At 41.4% G+C, this 15,366-nt stretch overlaps 1 protein-coding gene across 1 annotated transcript in view; it reads right to left on the bottom strand.

Moving 5' to 3' along the window:
- The window catches only part of NUS1 (NUS1 dehydrodolichyl diphosphate synthase subunit), a 32,293-nt gene extending 18,519 nt beyond the window's left edge, over positions 1 to 13,774 (bottom strand). The window contains exon 1 of the mRNA XM_008007227.3: positions 13,225 to 13,774. Coding sequence (XP_008005418.1) covers positions 13,225 to 13,639 — 415 coding nt within the window. The 5' untranslated portion in view covers positions 13,640 to 13,774. The remainder of the gene's footprint in view (positions 1 to 13,224) is intronic.
- Positions 13,775 to 15,366: the final 1,592 nt, after the last annotated feature.

Here is a 15,366-nt window from a genome sequence, read left to right as displayed (position 1 = left end):
CCCTCCTAAGTTTTTCTGAAGCATTACCATTAATGACCACCATGCTTCCTTCTCAAAATTCTTTCTCCTCAGTTTTTCTGAAGCATTACCATTAATGACCACCATGCTTCCTTCTCAAAATTCTATCTTTATCTCACCTTGTCTCAATGTTCTCTTCCTGATTCAACACGTAACCTGGCTCCTTGAATGGCCCACTCTCACTTTCCACTGAATCCTCTTCTTCTTTTCACCCTAAATAAAGAGTATTCCTCAGGTTTCCCGTTTCAGCCCTCTCTTTCTGTCCATGTGCTCCTTCTTTTCTGATTCTAGCTACTCGCAAGACTTGAAAACAAAAAAAGCCCAGACAAAAATAGGTGAGGTAAAATTTGGGGTGCAAAAATTTAAGAGGGTGCCGAAAAAAGCTCAGTAATTAAGACAACGAATAACAATGCAGTATCTTTAAAAATTAAAATGCCAAAGTATCCACGATGAACAAAACATTAAAATTTTAGGTAGAAACAGGATCATTTGGTTCCTAACATTCCTAGTTCATTCAAACATCTAATTCTACCTTGAAGTTTTGTAGGCACCTGAGAGTGAACAAAGCCAAACCTTGGTGGCTTATCTAATAAAGCTAGCTCTCAGAACACTTACATGACATCAAGGTTAGAAAATAAATTAAAAGGAGCAGGACTTTAAGTGTATAACTTACATGCACTTAAGAACAAGACTGGAAGAGGACAACCAAAATGAGAACAGTAAATGTATAGGGGTAGCAGGACAGCAGGTGATTTAAAATCATAACCGCTATAAAGTGGTTTATAATTTAAAAAAAAAAAAAAAAAAAAAAAAGCTCTCCTTCTTGATACTCTATTTCTAAAAAAAGGCATGAGTATCTGCCCAGTCACCCAGGCATCCTCTCTGCTCTCCCATTATCACCCCCGAAAGCCCTACTAATTATGCTAAGCCCATATACTCTTTTACAGCAATGTTTCCTATATCCATATTCCTTTCTGTCCATTGCCCACACGGTTCCCAGCCATTGTGCTGTTCTTTATTATATATATACATACATATTTTTAAGAAACAGGGTCTCACCCTGTCAACCAGGCTGGAGTGCAGTGGGACTATCACAGCTGACTGCAGCCTCCAGCCTCTAGGCTCAAGTGATTCCCCTGCCTCAGCCTTCTGAGTAGCTGGGACTACAGGTGCATACCACTGTGCCCAGCTAAGTATTTTATTTTTGTAGAGACAGGGTTTTGCTTTGTTGACCAGGCTGATCTCTAACTCCTGGCCCTCAAGTGATCCTTCCTCCTCGGGCCTCAAAAAGTGTTGGGATTACAGGCATGAGCAACCAGCCCAGCCTACTTCTTTATAATATTATAAGCAACTTCTGTGGGTGTTCCTGCCCCCTTCTATTAAGTACTGCTAGCTTCAACACCAGATTTATTCAATCCTGGCACATTCCAACTTCGGTATCTTAAATGGCTCCTAAAATGCCTAGTGTATTAAGAACAAACTGCTCAGTCCAACATTAACATTCCAGCCTACGTTTCCAGGCTTACTGAACACAAATCAAATGAAGTTTTCCATTTCTCAATAATACTTTATCTCCACAAATTAGAATTGCCTATGTTCCTCAAAAACACATAGAGTGACTCCAACCTCCATCCTTTATGCCACTTCCCCAAGCCCAGGCCTATTAAATTCTCCTAATTCTTCATAGGCCAGCTGAAATGTCGCTTACCTTCAAGAGGCCTTTCCCAATTCCCCAGCCAGATGTGCCCCATTCCTCCTCTGACTTACCTTCACTCTCAGCTCCTCCGTGTACACTCATTTAAAATTGTTAATAAACTAATATTCTGCTTTTTATTATAGCTTAAATCTCTCCACCCTCCCCTCGACTAAACTGTAGTCTTATTTGTGAATGTGTGGCTTACTCATCTCTTTTCCCATATTTTCCATATAGCAGTTCAATGTTTATTTAATCAACTGAATTACCAATGTACAAAGTGCCGCTTAACAACAATGAAACATAAAGGAACATGTCACTGAATGGAATTTTTCTTAGGTTTCCAGGAACATGCCACAAAAAAGCAGACACTTCCTTATTGCACACAGGCAAAAGTTCCATTAAAAGGAAAGAATATTCACTTTGGGAGGCCGAGGTGGGCAGATCACGAGGTCAGGAGATCGAGACCATCCTGGCTAACACGGTGAAACCCCGTCTCTACTAAAAATACAAAAAAATTAGCCGGGCGTGGTGGCCGGCACCTATAGTCCTAGCTACTCGGGAGGCTGAGGCAGGAGAAGGGCGTGAACCTGGGAGGTGGAGCTTGCAGGGAGCTGAGATTGTGCCACTGCACTCCAGCCTGGGCGACAGAGCAAGACTCCGTCTCAAAAAAAAAAAAAAAAAAAAAAAAAGGAAGAATATTACAGAGAGACACAATTGCAAAACGTCTCTTATAAAGACTTTCATACAGTTAATGGAACAGAATCTTTGTCTTGGTTGATATGGATGCAGAAATGAAATTTAAAGGTATGGTTTCTGAGAATTGCTGTGAGTGTAGATAACACCCTATGGGCAAGATAATTCCCAATAACTCATAACTTGACCCCCACCCAGAAATCTGATTATACGTAATCACAAGCAATATTATCAGCTTACAATTTTCTTCAGGATTCAATGTCTACACACACACACACATACACACACACACACACACACACACACTCTTCACATGATACACAAGAAATACAAGATATAAGGTTGGCTTTGACTAAAACAGGCAATTCCCCTAGTAATATCATAGTATATGTACAGATTCTTTTTCTCATATAATTCATCTAATTCATCCTGTTTCCCTTCTAGAATCTAAACTAAAGCCAAAATAATAAACTATTATGAAAGCTATTTTATGTAAAAGGAAGCTAAGGTCATATTCATTCAGAAATAACTGATTAAGGGAAAACACTTGAAAATACTCAAATTTTTAAGAAAACAGTATTTTACAGAATTATATAGTACTGTGCCTCAAGAATCACTTTATCACATCCTTTTACAGGTGAGGAAATAAACCCAGAAAGGTCAAACAATTGTCTTTGGCAAGCATCTACGAATTTGGCCTGAAATCCAGGTACCCCTCTAATTATTCAGTTCAGTTACTATTTCTAACTCTGATAAAGGAACAATACTAAACTCCACCGTACAATTAAATTTTGAACTCCCTTCCAAAAAAGTTGAATTTTATAAAATAAATATAACCTATCTTTTAATAAATGGGCAGTATTTTTCAAGAAAACTAGGACTAGAGCTTATTTTTTTGAGACGGAGTCTCTCTCTCTCACCCAGGCTGGAGTGCAATGGTGCGATCTCGGCTCACTGCAACCTCCACCTCCCGGGTTCAAGTGATTGTCCTGACTCTAGAGCTCTTTTTTAAAAGCCTTTTAAGGAGGTTTCATGGGGCAAACAGATATTTGAATTCTTTAGGAGTGACTTAGGAATCTAAAGTTTTTGCAATAACGACTTAAAGAATTTTACTTTATGTTTTGTTTCTTTAAAATTATATTTCATGTACTCTCAATTTCCCAAATGTAAACTGCATGAAATATAAGAAAAAAGTTAAATGGGCTGGGCACGGTGGCTCATGCCTGTAATTCCAAACACTTTGGGAGGCTGAGATGGGAGGATCACTTGAGGTCAGGAATTTGAGACCAGCCTGAGAAATGTAGCAAGACACTGTCTTTACAAAAAAAAGATTAGCCAGGCATGGTGGCTTGTGCCTGTAGTACTACCTACTCGGGAGGCTCAGGCAGGAGGATCGTTTGAGGCCAGGAGTTCAAGGCTGCAGTTAACTATGATTGCACCACTGCACTCCAGCCTGGGCAAAAAAGTAAGACCCTGTCTCTAAAAAACAAGAAAGAAAAGATATATCAAATAGCCATTTATGACAAAACACACACAAGAAAATCTTCAATTTCCAAGGTAAGGAACCTGCATACATATCCCTCGAATCTACAATAAAAGTTGAAAAACATAAAAGAAAAACCGCAAAATCTTCAACTTCCGTGAAAGAAGAAAATTATTCTAGCAAACTTACACCTCAGAAAGACTACCATGCTTTTATTTCTTAATAAACAGCAGGTATGCATTTCGAGGGCCAAATGAAGACTTCCTTTTATATTCTAAGAAACATTTGTTTTAAATTCTAGCCTTAAAAAATAAGATGTTCAATGTTTAGACAATAAGGGAATATTTCCTAACCTTCCCCATAACTGCTGGAATGTCCTAACCTTACCATTGTAACACAACTATTTCTACTTCTCCATATTTTCTAGTCTTTGTCCACATGCATATGTAATCCTAGTGTATGTGATTATGCAATTTTGTATACTGTTTTTTTTACTTGCATAATATGTATCCTTCCTTGGTGCTAGTCTGATGATTATTTTAACAACTGTATGAAACAAAAAGTTTTTTGCTGTTTTTTTAGTTCTTAAAATACAAAAATCAATACTTCCAGGTGATTGCTATTATAGCAATCACTGTATTGCATATTCTCTCAGCAGTCAGGTTTCTCACCACATTCGAGGAAAGAAGAGTATCATATGGAGACCAGAGATGTCAGCTGTGGCCATAACATGAAGGGGCCTGTGGGCCTTGGTAATGAACTTCGAAAGCATTCCAACTACAACGAGAAGTTGTTGGAGGGTTTTATTCAGTCCGAATGATGCGATCAAAAAAAGATCACCTCACTGGTAGGTGAAGAATGGATTATACAGGGACCAGGATAGAAAACTAGAGATCAATTAGGAGGCTACGACAGTAATCCAGGTGAAAGAACAATGGTAATTTAAACTTGGGTGGCCGCGATGGAGACTAAAACAAGGATTAGGTCTCGAAAGTACTGTTTTAGACATATAAGGCATAGGACTGACCTAATAAAAGTAGATGTTAGGCAAGGAGTTAGATACAGAAGTCTGGAATTATGGGAGATATCAGTACTGTATTTCCAGCCCAAACCTGCATGTCAGCACACATATGACATTTAAAGCCATGGCTTCGGGGAGATCATCTGCAGGACAGGGGTCAGCAAACTACTGCTATGGAAAACAGCCACATTTGCTTATGGCCACTTTTTAGCTACACTAGCAGAGTTGAGTAGTTGCAATAAAGTGAATAACAGAAAGACAGGGGCATACATACAGCTGCAAACTCTAGGACACCACAACATTTGAAAGTACAACAGAGGAGGAGAAGTCAGACATATGGATTAGAAGACAGCCGAGTAGAATTGAATTTGCCTAATCTACCTATTAGGTTACATAGTGTATTCAGTCTTACACATTAACTGAATAATAAAGTCATGACATGCAAGACTTTAAATTAAGGGAACCAAGTAACAAGGAGTTCAATTAGACAAGTATTCCATCAGTAAATCTTATCTGCATTCCTCAAATACTGATTATTTTAAAAGGTATGTGAAATGTATAATCAAGTCTATAAAATGAGGCTTTTAAAATACATTTACTGTTTCTTTTAAATCTGAAACTAGAATTTTTACTGTGATTATTCATTCCCTTCTACAGCAACAGACTTTTTAAGAAATAATAGCAAGTACTTACATGAACAAACAAGGGAAAAAATGAGATAAGCACTGAAACAATCTCGCCTCATTATTAAGCACTTCACTGGTTGTAAATAAATGCCAGTTCTAAAAAATTGGCCTACCTCTTTTTCTTTTTGAACTAGACCCCTAAGTTACCTCTAACAACCCAATTATAAAACGACTAGAGAACAATCTTCAGAGAAGAAAACATACATTTATGGAGCAATAATTTACAGTGAAAAAAATCTACCATTAAAATTTTACATGACTGAAGTAGTCAAGAGAAAATACATCATAACAAAATACATAGGCCATTAAGCTATTTTATTTCAGGAGAGAGCCCTTCAGGACACCTCACAGAACAACAATTATACTGTAGAAAATTATACTGCAATGCTGTAGTAAGAGAACAGGTATATGTAATGGTGACAAAGTATAACAAAATGAGGGCTGGATTTAAGTCCTAGCTTGTCAGCACAAAAGATATGTAAAATGAACAGGCCATGTGGGTTTTTTCGGCATCTGGTTGCACATTTTTAAAATGAGAATATATTTACCGAATCTGCTCACCTGACAAAGTAACAACTCAACACAAAGCTGGAGCACCGTAACATGAAATTTTTAGTTGGTTTTTTAAAAAATGCGTCCTATAACTCAAAGGATGAACACATATACTGGTGGGATGAAGAAATTTCTATTAGTCTTTAAATATCTTTTACAAATAATTTCTATGACCTGTAGATAAGTGCCTGTTTACCAAGGCTTTAAGATGACCCAAAACAATCAGAAATAGTACTAAAAGTGACTATTGTGGTCACATTCTCTTACCAGTGGAAATCAAACTAATGTAATGGTTAAGCACAAAAGCTCCAGAATAAAAATTTGGTTCAAATTCTAGATCTGCTCCTTACTAGATTTGGAACCTGGCTTTTAAATTCTCAGTTTCTTTATCTGTAAAACTGCTAACGACTTAAGGCACTTTTCTATGGTATCCAGCACAGAGTAAAAGTTCAACAAAGGATAACTATTACTACTAAGATACAGGTTTGATTGATTGATTGATTGATTGATTGATTGAGGTAGGGTCTCACTTTTTCACCCCAGCTAGTGTACAGTGCTGCAACCATGGTTCACTGCAGCCCCAACCTCCAGGACTCAAGTGATCCTCCCACCTCAGCCTCCTGAGGAGTTGGGACTATAGGCACGCACCATGTCTAGCTAATTTTTTATTTTTATTTTTCAGAGATGGGGTCTCACTATATTCCCCAGGCTGGTCTTAAACTCCTGGGCTCAAGCAATCCTCCCATGTCAGCCTCCTAAAGTGCTGGGATTAAAGGCATGAGCCACCACATTCAGCCAAGGTTTACTTTAATACACATATCCAGTACTACAGTTAAACAAAAGGGTACCTACAGAATAAAGTCATTTAAGAAGTTAACAAAAGTGGGATAGAATTTTTCAAAGACAGAATAAGACTGGGGATGGAACAGTCAAGAGAGGCCACTTCAGGATGATAGTTCAGATGGACTTACAAGAACCAACAAGCTGGGCACGATGGCTCACACCTGTAATCCCAGCACTTTGGGAGGCTGAGGAAGGTGCATCTTGAGGTCAGGAATTCAAGACCAGCCTGGCCAACATGGTGAAACCCCATCTCTACTAAAAATACGAAAAATTAGGCGGGCATGGTAGCGTATGCCTGTAATCCCAGATACTCAGAAGGCTGAGGCAGGAGAACAGCTTGAACCCTGGAGACAGAGGTTGCAGTGAGCCGAGATCACGCCACTGCACTCCCGCCTGGGCGACAGAGCCAGACTCCATCTCAAAAAAAAAAAAAAAAAAGAATCAACAGTCTTTTGACAGGTAGCTAGCCCTTTGCCAGAAAAAGGTGAAGAGGACATTTCAGGACGTTAAGATAAACGTGAAATTCTGTACAAGACGTGAGCTACACAAAGGTAGAGATTAAAAATAGACTGCTCCCTTACATGAGTTTTCACATGAGGGAAGATAAACACTAGGTTGTACTATTCAGTATGTCAAACGTAATCACAATATTTAGACTTCCAATATTTCCGGCACCTCTGTATTTCAACATAAGGAGAATAAATTTAAGAAAATCATACTTCTCAATAGTATCTGCGTCACTGTGCCAACTAAGTAAACTAGGGTAAACTCGGTTCATTTTCCTCCATTACTTTAAGGCTTCTGGGTATTATGTTGGGAAACACAAAGTGCAGCTCAGTTCATTATTCTTATCTACAGGAAATGCAGCCCTTCTCTGAATTCAAAGAACACATATTAACTATTCATTACATGCATAACACCAAGACACACTCTGTAAGAAAAGCAAAAATGAGAAAGATGGATAGTATCTGTGGAGTTTATAAACCAGTAAGAAAGTTTATGTACATATACATACAAATATAACTATACAAAGCGGAGAACAGAAGTACCTTTAGAGATGTTTGAAGTTCTGAGGAGATTCAGAGATACAGTAAGATAGGGAAGGGAGTGAATACTCAAGAAAGGCAAAAATATACAAGGTGATATTTAGGATTGACTCAGAAAAGATCGACAATAGCCTCTTGGTAGGCATATAGCCATTTGCCAGAAAAAAGGAGAAGAGGGAGTTCCAGGAAGACAGAACATTAAATAATCTAAATACAGACGTAGCAAAAGGTATGCAAAGCACTGAGAAACAGGTTGAAAAGGTGGGATACACTGGGCAGACTTTTAAAATGTTACTGTGAGAAACTTGTATGCAAAAACCAATTCAAAAGAAACCTAGCTTCGATTTAAATAAACTAAGGAAATAACGCTAGAAAGAGCAGCACAAAAAAAAAATCTGTTGTGTTACTGTTGAATTCTCACACAGAAGGCAATGCCTTATTCTGGTTCATTCCAATTTACAGCAAATAATCCTAAGGCCTATCCCAAATTATCCTCAATCATGAAAAGGAACATGAAATACAAATAATCTAATGTAAGGTAAGTAGCAGAGTATCCTTTGATCTGCGTTAGGGTTAAACTTCAGTGTGCAGAAGTATCACATAGGTAGCTTGATAAAAACAGAGATGCCCAGGTCCCAGTTCCCTCATTAAGTTTGATTACTAAATGTGTCGAACCTGTATTTTTTATAAGCATCCCCAATGACTAATTCACAGATGGTCCACAGACAGCTTTTGAAAAGTACTGACCCACAGCAAGGTTCCCAGCAAGGCACAATAAAGCCAGGAAATAAGAACAAGTTCCATCACTTAAGATAACAATACATATCCAGATAACTTGGAGCCAAGTGTACGTGCATGTGAGACACAGGCAAACAACACTGCTAAGACTAGAACGACAAAATCCATTTACCCCAACCCCTGGTTCTTGTACCATCCCAGTTACGGTCATTTCTTAAATTATAATCATATAGACAGAACAGCAAAACCTTGCTAGAATTCTGAGCTCAAAAAATTCCTGATCACTGACCTGAGAGAACAACTCAAATTTCTGAAAGATGGAAGAATTACTTGCAGACTCTATTATAATTAAGAAATATTGCAGGTAAATGAAAAACATAAAGATCAGTTTGCTGGCAGAGTCAAATCAACGTCAATATAATAGATCTTTTAGTCTAAGGATTAAATATTATTATCTAGATTCAACCATAATTAGAACGAATTTAAATACAAATTTGAGGGCAAAGGGGTGTAGGACAGGAGAAAATGTGAGGTGGTAAGCTTGTCTTCAAAGTGGTTGCCCCTCAATCCCCCTTCAAATCCTCACCCAACCTTTCTACACAAGCCATTTTCTCATTGAGAGGTGAAGTCCATTTCTCCACTTTCTTGATGCAGAACAGACGTGAGACTTCTCTGACCAAGAGAACATAGAAAAAATAACACTGCGTGATTTCCTAGGTTAGGTCCTAAGACATCTCTCAGCTTCAGCCTTTGGCTAAGTCTCTGGAAACATTCATTCTGCGGGAAGTTAGCTAACTGGTTACCCTGAAGCCACTATTAAAAGAAAAAGCCCAAGCTAGCCACAACCTCCAGACCATGTGAAGCCAGATGACAAACCTGCCCCATCTATTTCAGCCATCAAAAACCGGGCACCAGACACAAGGAGAAACCTTTAGGTCCCAGACTCTATCTGAATGAAAGCTTATGAGTGACCCAAAGGAAAAACTGCCCAACTGAACTAAGTCAATACATAAATTGTTGTTTTAAAACACTATGCTTTGGGTAGATTTCTACAAAGCAACAGATAACCAGAATAACTGTCCAAGACTTCATCCTACCTCATTTCCCAACTGTTCATTACATAAATCAACCTACTATATTCACTGCTCCCAACACTCTACTCAACGCTATTACTGAAGCTAGTCTAATGGGAATGCTGCCATTAGTGAAATCCCCATTCACACACACAGAGAACACTGTTCACGCCAATCCCAATTCTATCTTTGTGAGTAGGTCCAGCTCAGGTGTTGCTCCCTTCCTTACCAGACAAATATGGGGGTAACCTGGGAAATTTTCCATTTTTTCCTCCTTAAATAAAGTCTCTGCCATTCACTTAGCATTTCTATATTAGCTTGTGTTAATTTTTAATGGACATCATTACTTGAGTGGAAACTCCTTAAGAAACACCATTTCTTGTACTTCTTGTATCCCAGTGGCATTTATGTCAACAGGATTTTTTACATGTTACATATCTATCTATCTAAAAAGAAGCTTAAATAGATGTGTATTTAGAAACACTGAATATGGCCGGGTGCAGTGACTCACACCTGTAATCCCAGCACTTTGGGAGGCTGAGGCGGGCAGATCACCTGAGGTCAGGAATCTGAGACCAGCCTGGCCAATATGGCAAAACCCTGTCTCTACTAAAACTACAAGAATTAGCAGGGTGTGGTGGTGCACACCTGTAGTCCCAGCTACTCAGGGAGGCTGAGACAGGAGAGCTGCTTGAATCTGGGAGACAGAGGTTGCAGTGAGCCTAGATTGCACCACCGCACTCCAGCCTGGGCGACAGAGCAAGACTCCATCTCAAAAAAAAAAAAAAAAAAAAAGAAACACTAAATAAAACTTATGTGTCTATACTCCCTCTGAGTAATTCTTACATATCCACAGGGCCTATATTTTCAAGTCTATATTCAAAGTTACTAAGCCTTTCCTTGGCCTCCCTACGTAAAACTGTACCCCTTCCTACACCACTGACTTTTCAACATTCCTATCTTCCCTTCCCTGCTTTATTTTTCCTCATTGCACTTACATTACTACATATTTACCCACGTATATTATTTGTCAGACTCCCACTGAGATCTAAGTTCCATGAGTACACTGCTGCATTCCCATGTCTGGAAGAGTATCTGGTACTTAACAGACCCCGACTGTCACCTGTAAATGAATGCATGAACGAATCAAAACCAAGAATGGACTAATTGAAGATCTCTTATTTCAGGAATATTATTCCTTATTCCTTTAAAAAGCAAACAAACAAAAAAATTATTTTACAGTTAAGACACAAAATTCTGTAAGCCTTTTCACTGAAAATGCTCCTTAAGGTGCCTTTCAGTTCTCAGTCAAAACTTGGCTTAGCTTACTTCTTCCTCTTAATTAGCAATCATTTTTCTTTTAGCAACTGTGACACAGGATACTTCTGAATCACATCAGCAATTTAAACACAGGAAATGCCAGAACAAGGAAATGTGGCAACATTATAGTCTGTACTGGTAGGCACAGTCATCAAGTCAAACAATTTAGCTATACATTTTCCTTCCCTACTGGAAGATAAAGATACTTGCTTTAAAAGATACTTGCTTTAAATCACCTGGCTATACATCAATCCACCACATTGCTTAATGTCTTTGATGTCCACTTTTGCTTCACTTATTTTTTTTCGCCAGACAATACTGGTTGTATCGGTTTAGGCATGGATTGTGTCATCTCCTAACAGTCTCATGACTACTATTGGTCTGCTGAGTTCTTTAGCAAGTTCCATAAATGTCAGTCCCTGAATATATCAAACTTTACCCTACAGGGCAAACCATTATTTGGTGATGACAGGCTACTGCGTCATCACGTTCCTTGCGGGCTGCAGTAAAGATAGGGCAATCAGAGATCCCCCTGTAAGAGTTACTGTCTGGCCTATTCCTACCCTTTCTGACAAAACCCTGCACTTAAATTTACCTATTTGACAAAGATTTATGCTTTTCTAGAGCACACAGGTAATTTATTGAAAATGAATAAAACTTTCATTTTCTTCCCTTCATACCAATACTCCTAAACATTCTTCTCACATCTTTATCTTTAAAGAAATCCCAATGCTTTCAAGATCTGATTGAAACCCAAACCTGACATCCCAAACCTGAGTATTCCTCAACTTATCTCCTACCTATTCTTCCAGGTCCTGCTTAAATCCCACCTCCACTGCATGAACTTCTCAAGTTCCTTCATTCACAATTTCTCTCCTCTCTTCTCACAGTAGTAACTTTACTCTCAACACTTATTGTTATTAACCACATCAAATATGTGAGCATGTGCCTACCTCCTAACAAGCCTGAGAGTCCATGGAATTAAATGCAAGATTCTAAGGAATGTGCCTAGCACAGGGCTTTAGGTTTGTAGCTACCCAATCAGTATTGAATTTTTGTACTTACAAAAACTCAAAACGTATGAGAGGAGAATTCTATCAAGTACTGTGTTGGGCACTGATAATGAAGGATCACAAACCATCCCAGGCTTCCAAGACAGAAAGGGACCATTTTCTTTTCTGCCTATCCAATCTCTCACAGATTTTTCATAAACCCAGTTCAAATACCACCTGACTCCAACCAATCCCATTTGCAGTACCTAACACAGCCCATGCCTATGTCCTCTATAGCCAGACTGCGACTTAAGAACAGCGCCTGGAAGCTCTCTTAAAGAAACACTGTGGTGTAACTGAAGGCAAAGATTGTGAAAAAGCACAGAATGGCTAAAATTCCAATATCCCCATTGCCCAAGGCCCCATCTTTGTGGCCTTGGGCAAATCAGTTAATGTTTTTAAACCTTGCTCCCTCTTGAGAGACAAGGGTATACAAATACCATCTACATTACTGAGCTACTATAACGAATAAGGGGTATTTTAATTTTTATTGTTATTATTTTTATTATTATTTGAGACGGAGTTTTGCTCTTGTTGCCCAGGCTGGAGTGCAATGGCGCGATCTAGGCTCACCGCAACCTCCGCCTCCCAGGTTCAAGCGAGTCTCCTGCCTCAGCCTCCCTAGTAGCTGGGATTACAGGCATGTGCCACCACGCCCGGCTAATTCTGTATTTTTAGTAGAGACGAGGTTTCTCCATGTTGGTCAGGCTGGTCTCGAACTCCCGACCTCAGATGACCCGCCCGCCTCGGCCTCACAAAGTGCTGGGATTCCAGGCATGAGCCACCACGCCTGGCCAAGGAGTATTTTTAAAACGTTAAAAAGCGACCGAGTCAAATCCAGCGACTTAGTAGGTGTTCAATAAAGCTTGTCTCCCGTCCTCGAAAGCGCTAGCGCTGTGATTTGCAGAGAGGCCGCGGCAACTCACGCCCTGGGCACCACCCGCCAGACGGTCCAGCGGTCCAAGACACCTCGGCCACCCCCCACCACCGCACTGGGCCTCACCTTGGTGGTCGTAGACGCTGATGTAGGAGATGCCCACGGCCATACACCACACCACGAGGCTCGCGATGTCCGAGAAGCTGGGTTCCTGCTCCACTTCAGTGATCACCAGGCCCATATGCACAGGCAGCTTCTCCAAGGAACGGCCGTCCGCGCGCCAGCGCATTCGGTGGTGGGCGGCGGCCAGGCACGACCCCCCGCGCGAGTGCCGGTGGTGACGGCGGTTCCTGCCGACTGCCGGGGGCTTGCGGAGCGTGAAGCCGAGCGGCGCTAGGACCGCGGCAGAAGCGGCGCGGCAGCAGCGCCGCCAGATCCAGTTCCAAGTGCCGAACCGAACGCGGAGCCAGGAGGTGAGCGTGCGGTGCAGACAGAGCAGCGCGTGCAGCACCCGCCACACCAGCTCGTACAGCCCCGTCATACTCTTGTGGCCCTCGGGCACCACCTCTCCCTCCCGCCCACTCCCGCGGCGCGACGGCTTTTTATCCGCCCCTACGGCCGGCGCGGGCCATCGCTCCGCGTCCCCCCGCCCCCCGAGCCCGAACCCCTTTCCACTGCCAACACCTCACCTCGCCCCCGCCGCCATCTTCCTCCTCCCTTGGCAGCCCCGCCCCTACTAGTACATGGACAGTTCTGATTGGCCAGCGTGGAATTCTGACGCGGCTTCTAGGTCCGAGAATATGGCCCAGCCCGGCGCAGTGAGAGAAGGCGCACGCCTGCGAACTAGCCGGGCGGAGACCGCGAGCGCCCCCTGGTCGTGTGGAGGGCGATGAGCGAACGACCCTGGATTTTCTGAACGGAACCCTAGCAAGGCACGTGCGGTCGTCCATGCGATGGGCGTTTCCAGGGGACCCGCGCGTCCCTTGGGTCCAGGACGTCTTACAGTGTCTCCTCTCACGGCCCCCCCAGAAACGGTTTCTGAGGAGTAAAAGTGTCCTGAGTGGACCGGAAATTACAAATGCAGGAAAGAACCTAGGGGTGGAAAGCAGCCCTCAGTAAGTGTTGAGGCTGGGAATCCACCAGGGTTCCCAAAAGTGTCCTCAAAGGCTGGAGTGGACCTGCTACTGTCTTTTATTCGCCTCCCAGCTGAGGCTGGGAACGAAACTCTTTAGCCATGTTCCTGAAACACCCCTCTACCCATGTCATTCTCATCTAAGGTATCCTTTCTTGGCTGTACATCGCTTAGTACATAAAAGAAAGGCTCTACAGCTTGGTAGTCCAGTCACTTCATTCTTTTTTTTTCACTTATTCGGCAAGACTTTGACCAACCGCTGTGAGTTGGGTTTACAGTGGGGAGAAAAATAGACATTGTGCCTGACTTCAGTCACCGCCACTGTTTGAGGTAAACTGCCCATCCAAGCCTTATCATCCCCTTTAATCCCCTAATGTTTCTGTCCATCTGGACTTCGAAGTGGTCCTCTAGAATGGTTCTGTACTTCCCCGCGGCAAGTCTCTACTGTCTTTGCCCTTTTTGTTCAAGCTGTTCTCCTGAATTCCTCGTTCCCAACTTGGTATTGCCCACATTCCAACCCATTTCTCAAGGTTCATCCTACATGCCACATCCTCTATCATCATATATATGTGTGTGTGCAATAATATTTATATTATTTCTATAAGTACATATGTAAAGATTGGGGAGGTATTACAAAAACGCAGCTGTTTACACATACACATGTATGCACACATACTTACACACGTGTGTGTGCAAACAGTTGCATTTTTGTAATACCTACCTATTCTTAGTTCGCTAGAGCCTCTTTTTCCCCCTGGGAAACATCTGTTCACGTCTTGGCTATGTGACTTAATTTTTCTAACATTGTCCCTTTTTCAACTGTTCTCATTTTGGTTTCTAAGACTCATTTAACTTTACTTTAAAAGTTGAATCTCATGTCCATCTCCCTTTCGCAGTGCAATTTTCCTCCCTTTGGCAGTGCAGCCTGAAGAACTGAGGGCTGGGCACCAGGCATACCCTTCACACACTTGTTTCTCTCCTGGTCTCCTCTGCAGTAGCTCCTCTGATGATGGACAAAGGAGGAGAGGCGAAAGGCCACGATCAGGGAAGCCTACAGTCTTCTTCCTCGCTGTCCATTGCTGCAGTTTATGCTGCTACATGATCCTTGTTAAGGAAGCTCCCTAGACACCGGTGTC

The sequence above is a fragment of the Chlorocebus sabaeus genome, chromosome 13 (genome assembly GCF_047675955.1).
Source record: "Chlorocebus sabaeus isolate Y175 chromosome 13, mChlSab1.0.hap1, whole genome shotgun sequence".
Classification (NCBI taxonomy): Eukaryota; Metazoa; Chordata; class Mammalia; order Primates; family Cercopithecidae; genus Chlorocebus; species Chlorocebus sabaeus.
This window is presented reverse-complemented; position numbering and strand designations above follow the sequence as displayed.